This window comes from Rhinoraja longicauda, unplaced genomic scaffold (genome assembly GCF_053455715.1).
Source record: "Rhinoraja longicauda isolate Sanriku21f unplaced genomic scaffold, sRhiLon1.1 Scf002507, whole genome shotgun sequence".
Lineage (NCBI taxonomy): Eukaryota > Metazoa > Chordata > Chondrichthyes > Rajiformes > Arhynchobatidae > Rhinoraja > Rhinoraja longicauda.
The window spans coordinates 7,331-10,713 of record NW_027603720.1 but is presented as its reverse complement, the minus strand read 5'-3'; the positions used below and the strand labels follow the sequence as shown (position 1 = coordinate 10,713).

Here is a 3,383-nt window from a genome sequence, read left to right as displayed (position 1 = left end):
TTTCTATGTTTCTCTGTTATGGGGAGAAGGCAGGAGAATGGGGTGAGGGAGAGATGAATCAGCCATGAATGAATGGCAGAGTAGACTTGATGGGCCAAATTGCCTAATCCTACTCCTGTCTCTAATGATCTTATGAACCATATGTTGCTGTAGAGGTAGATGTGATAATGGAGTTTACGAGGCAGTAGATAGGCACATGGATATGCAAGGAATGGGGAGATATGGATGATATGCAGGTAGATAAGGGATGGTCTTGTCATCATGTTCATTGTGTGCTGAAGGGCCTGTCCTTGTGCTGTGCTGCTCCATGTTTTGTGTGTCGTTGCTTCACTCTCTCTGAGACTGCGTCGCTACAAACCATTGGTTTCGGTGACTTGCACCTGGCCACCTCTGGCCCAGATGTCGGTGACGGCCGTCATGACCGCCAGGCACCTGCCAAAGTCTTCGGCCGGACACCGGGCGGCGAGGGAGGAGAGTTTGCGAGCTACCTTGAGGGCCTGGCGGTATCGCTCCTGCTGCACCTTGGCCCGCTCCCTCGGCGACGCGGGCGGGAGCTGACCGCCGAGGAAGTGCTCCTGCGTCCAGCGAGCGGCGCAGAGCGAGGGCTCAAAGAGGTCGGAGCCCAGCAGCCGCCGGAGAGCCAGGACGTGCCGGCAGGGGAGCCTCATGGAGGTGCGGAAGGCACACTGGCAGCTGGCCTGGTCCGTCACCAGGGCCCGGCGCCGGCACACGGGCCAGGCCCTCTCGGCCTCCACGCTGAGAAAGGAGACCGACTCCGCTTCCTGCAGCTCCGTCCGCACCCGGCGGAAGGCGAAGTCGGTGAGCAGCGCCCGGTAGGAAGACTCCGCGGAGTTGTCCTCTGGCCCTGCGGGGGGCTCACTCTGCAACACCCGCTGGTCGCACTCGGCCCGCACCGTGTCCACGGCCTTCAGGAGGTCCCGGGTGAAGGAGGTCACGTCGGAGAAGTCCTCGACGACCGCCGCCAACCTCTGGCTCATCACCTGCACCCGCTGGAGGGTGCTGGTGAGGTAGCTCTCGTTCTCGTGCTTGAAGCCCTCCACCCACTGGCGGCGGGACCCGTGCCACATCTTGTGGAAGTAGTCGACGGCGCTCTCCACGTTGGAGTCCAGCAGCTGGCGGTACAGCAGGTCGTAGTCCTCAGTGGACGTCGCGTAACACATACTGTGCAGGATCTGCAGCAGCTGGCTCCTGGCGGGAAGAAAGGGAAGAGGAGACAAGGTGAGGAACCTCCCGGTGCAGCACGGTGGCGTAGCGGTAGAGTTGCTGCCTTACAGTGCCAGTCCCAGGATCCATCCTGTCTACAGGCATTGTCTGTGTGGAGTTTGTACGCTCTCCCTGTGACCATGTGGGTTTCCTCCGGGTTCCCCCCAAGTTCCAAAGACGTGCAGGTTTGTACGTTAATTGGCCTCTGTAAATTGTCCCGTGTGTCGCCCAGAACTAGTGTGAACCAAAGATACTAGAGGAACAAGATGGACCACTCCATTGAATTCGCCTATACTGAAGTGTAGTGTGCAAAGGAGTGGGACGTCCGCCATTTTAGTAAGCAAACCCCGCCGTTCGTTCTGCCTCTCGCAGTGTAATCAGTGTTTTGGGGGAACAGTATGTGTGATGATACCATTAAAATGCAGAAAATAACTCATCTATCAATTCATAGATTTTTGTTATCTTTCTTTTTAAATGTTTCTACAATTTTCTTCCCACTAAAATGGCGCCATGACCTTCTACGCTTTTTAACGTCGAGTGGTCTATCTTGTTCCTCTAGTATCTTTGGTGTGAACGGGTGATTAATGGCCGGCGTGGACTCAGTGGGGCAAAGGGCCCGTTTCCAATCTGTATTTCCTAAACTAAACTAAACTCTCACCTCAACAGTCCCCAACGGCTACAAGAAAAACTCCACCGTTTCTTTCCCTACGAAAAATAAAGTGACCTCCTCAATGACTACTGAACAGTGGAGTCAAACAGCACGGAAATAGGCCTCTCGGCCCAACTCGTCCTTGCTGACCAACATGCCCCATCTAATGCTGACCAAGATGCCCCATCTAATGCTGACCAAGATGCCCCATCTAATGCTGACCAGATGCCCCATCTACAGAAAGGAGAGTGGAGGGGGCAAAAGGGGAAGGAGCACGCAAAGGGGGAGAGGAGGGTGGAAAGGAGGGAGAGTGGGGCAGGGGTAGACTGGATTGTGCAGACCATGTTGAGGAATGAGTCGCACCCTTATCTGACCCACGCCGTGACAGGAGGAGGAATATTTGGGATAACCCAACCTCCCCCTCCCCCGCCCGCTCCGGTCCCAGGATGGAATCACGATGCCAGAGCTTATTGTTGCCCGATGGTGGAGGAGAGGAGGGGGAGGAGAGCAGAGGGAAGGAGAGGAGGGGAGGAGGGGGAAGATGAGAGGGGGAAGGAGGCGAGGAGGGTGAAGGAGGCGAGGAGGGGGAAGAGGGGAGGAGTGGGTGAAGTGGGTGAGGAGGAAAGAGGAGTAGGGGAAAGGAGAGAAGGGGCGGAGGAGAAGGAGAGAAGAGGGAGAAAGAAAGAAGGGAAGGAGGAGCGGGTAAGAAAGAAGGAAAGAAGAAAGAGAGAGAGGGCAGAGAGTGGAGGAGATGGGACATGGGTAGACTGGATTGTGCAGAGGGATGAGAGTCACAACTTTACCAAACCAACACAATCTGACAGGAGGAGGAATATTTGGGCCCCCCCACCCGCCCGCTCCGCTCCGGCCCCACGAGGGAATGGCGGTGCCAGTGCTTACTGTTGCCCGGCGGTCACGTGCAGCTTCTCGGCGGTCACGTGGTCCTGGAAGACGCTGAGGGTGTGGGCGAGGCAGGCCAGCGGCTTGCAGTGGGGCAGCACGTCAGTCACCAGCTCCCCGTCACACGCCTGGCCGCCGACCACCACCGCCCGCGTTCCCTCCGCCGCCGGGTTCTTCTGCCTGAAGATGCGCAGAAGCTGCCGGACGGTCTCGCGCTCCTCGCTCTGCAGGAACCACAGGCACGCCAGCTCGCTCTCCCCGTTGCCGTCGATGGCCAGCAGCAGGTAGGTGGGCAGCCACAGGCCCGCCCAGCTGTAGGTGGCGCCCACCAGCAGCACCTCAGGGAACCTCTCGAAGGTCTGCTTCATGCGGCCATCCTGGTAGTAGATGGCCTGCAACACGTTGGCCTTGTTCACCACCACCACCACCGTGCCGTCTGCAAGCAAACGCAGACAAGAGTTATAGAAACACAGAAAATAGATGCAGGAGGAGGCCATTTGGCCCTTCGAACCAGCACCGCTATTCAATGTGATCATGGCTGATCATCCACAATCAGTAACCGGTTCCTGCCTTCCCCCCATATCCCTTGATACCACTAGCGCCTAGAGCT

The 3,383-nt window shown here is 57.4% G+C and overlaps 1 protein-coding gene across 1 annotated transcript; it reads right to left on the bottom strand.

The window, feature by feature from the left end:
* Positions 1–350: 350 nt before the first annotated feature.
* LOC144591864 (zinc finger SWIM domain-containing protein 1-like) lies at positions 351–3,141 on the bottom strand. The gene is made up of 2 exons (XM_078395873.1): positions 2,774–3,141; positions 351–1,209 (listed from the first exon to the last, which is right to left on the bottom strand). The coding sequence occupies exons 1-2, from the start codon at positions 3,139–3,141 to the stop codon at positions 351–353; spliced, it is 1,227 nt and encodes a 408-aa protein (XP_078251999.1).
* Positions 3,142–3,383: the final 242 nt, after the last annotated feature.

Coding starts and splice junctions, on each gene's coding strand:
- LOC144591864 (XM_078395873.1), bottom strand. CDS start 3,141: ATGAAGCAGACCTTCGAGAGGTTCCCTGAGGTGCTGCTGGTGGGCGCC. Junction 1,210..2,773: donor CACGTGACCGCCGGGCAACA/GTAAGCACTGGC, acceptor TCTTCCCGCCAG/GAGCCAGCTGCTGCAGATCC.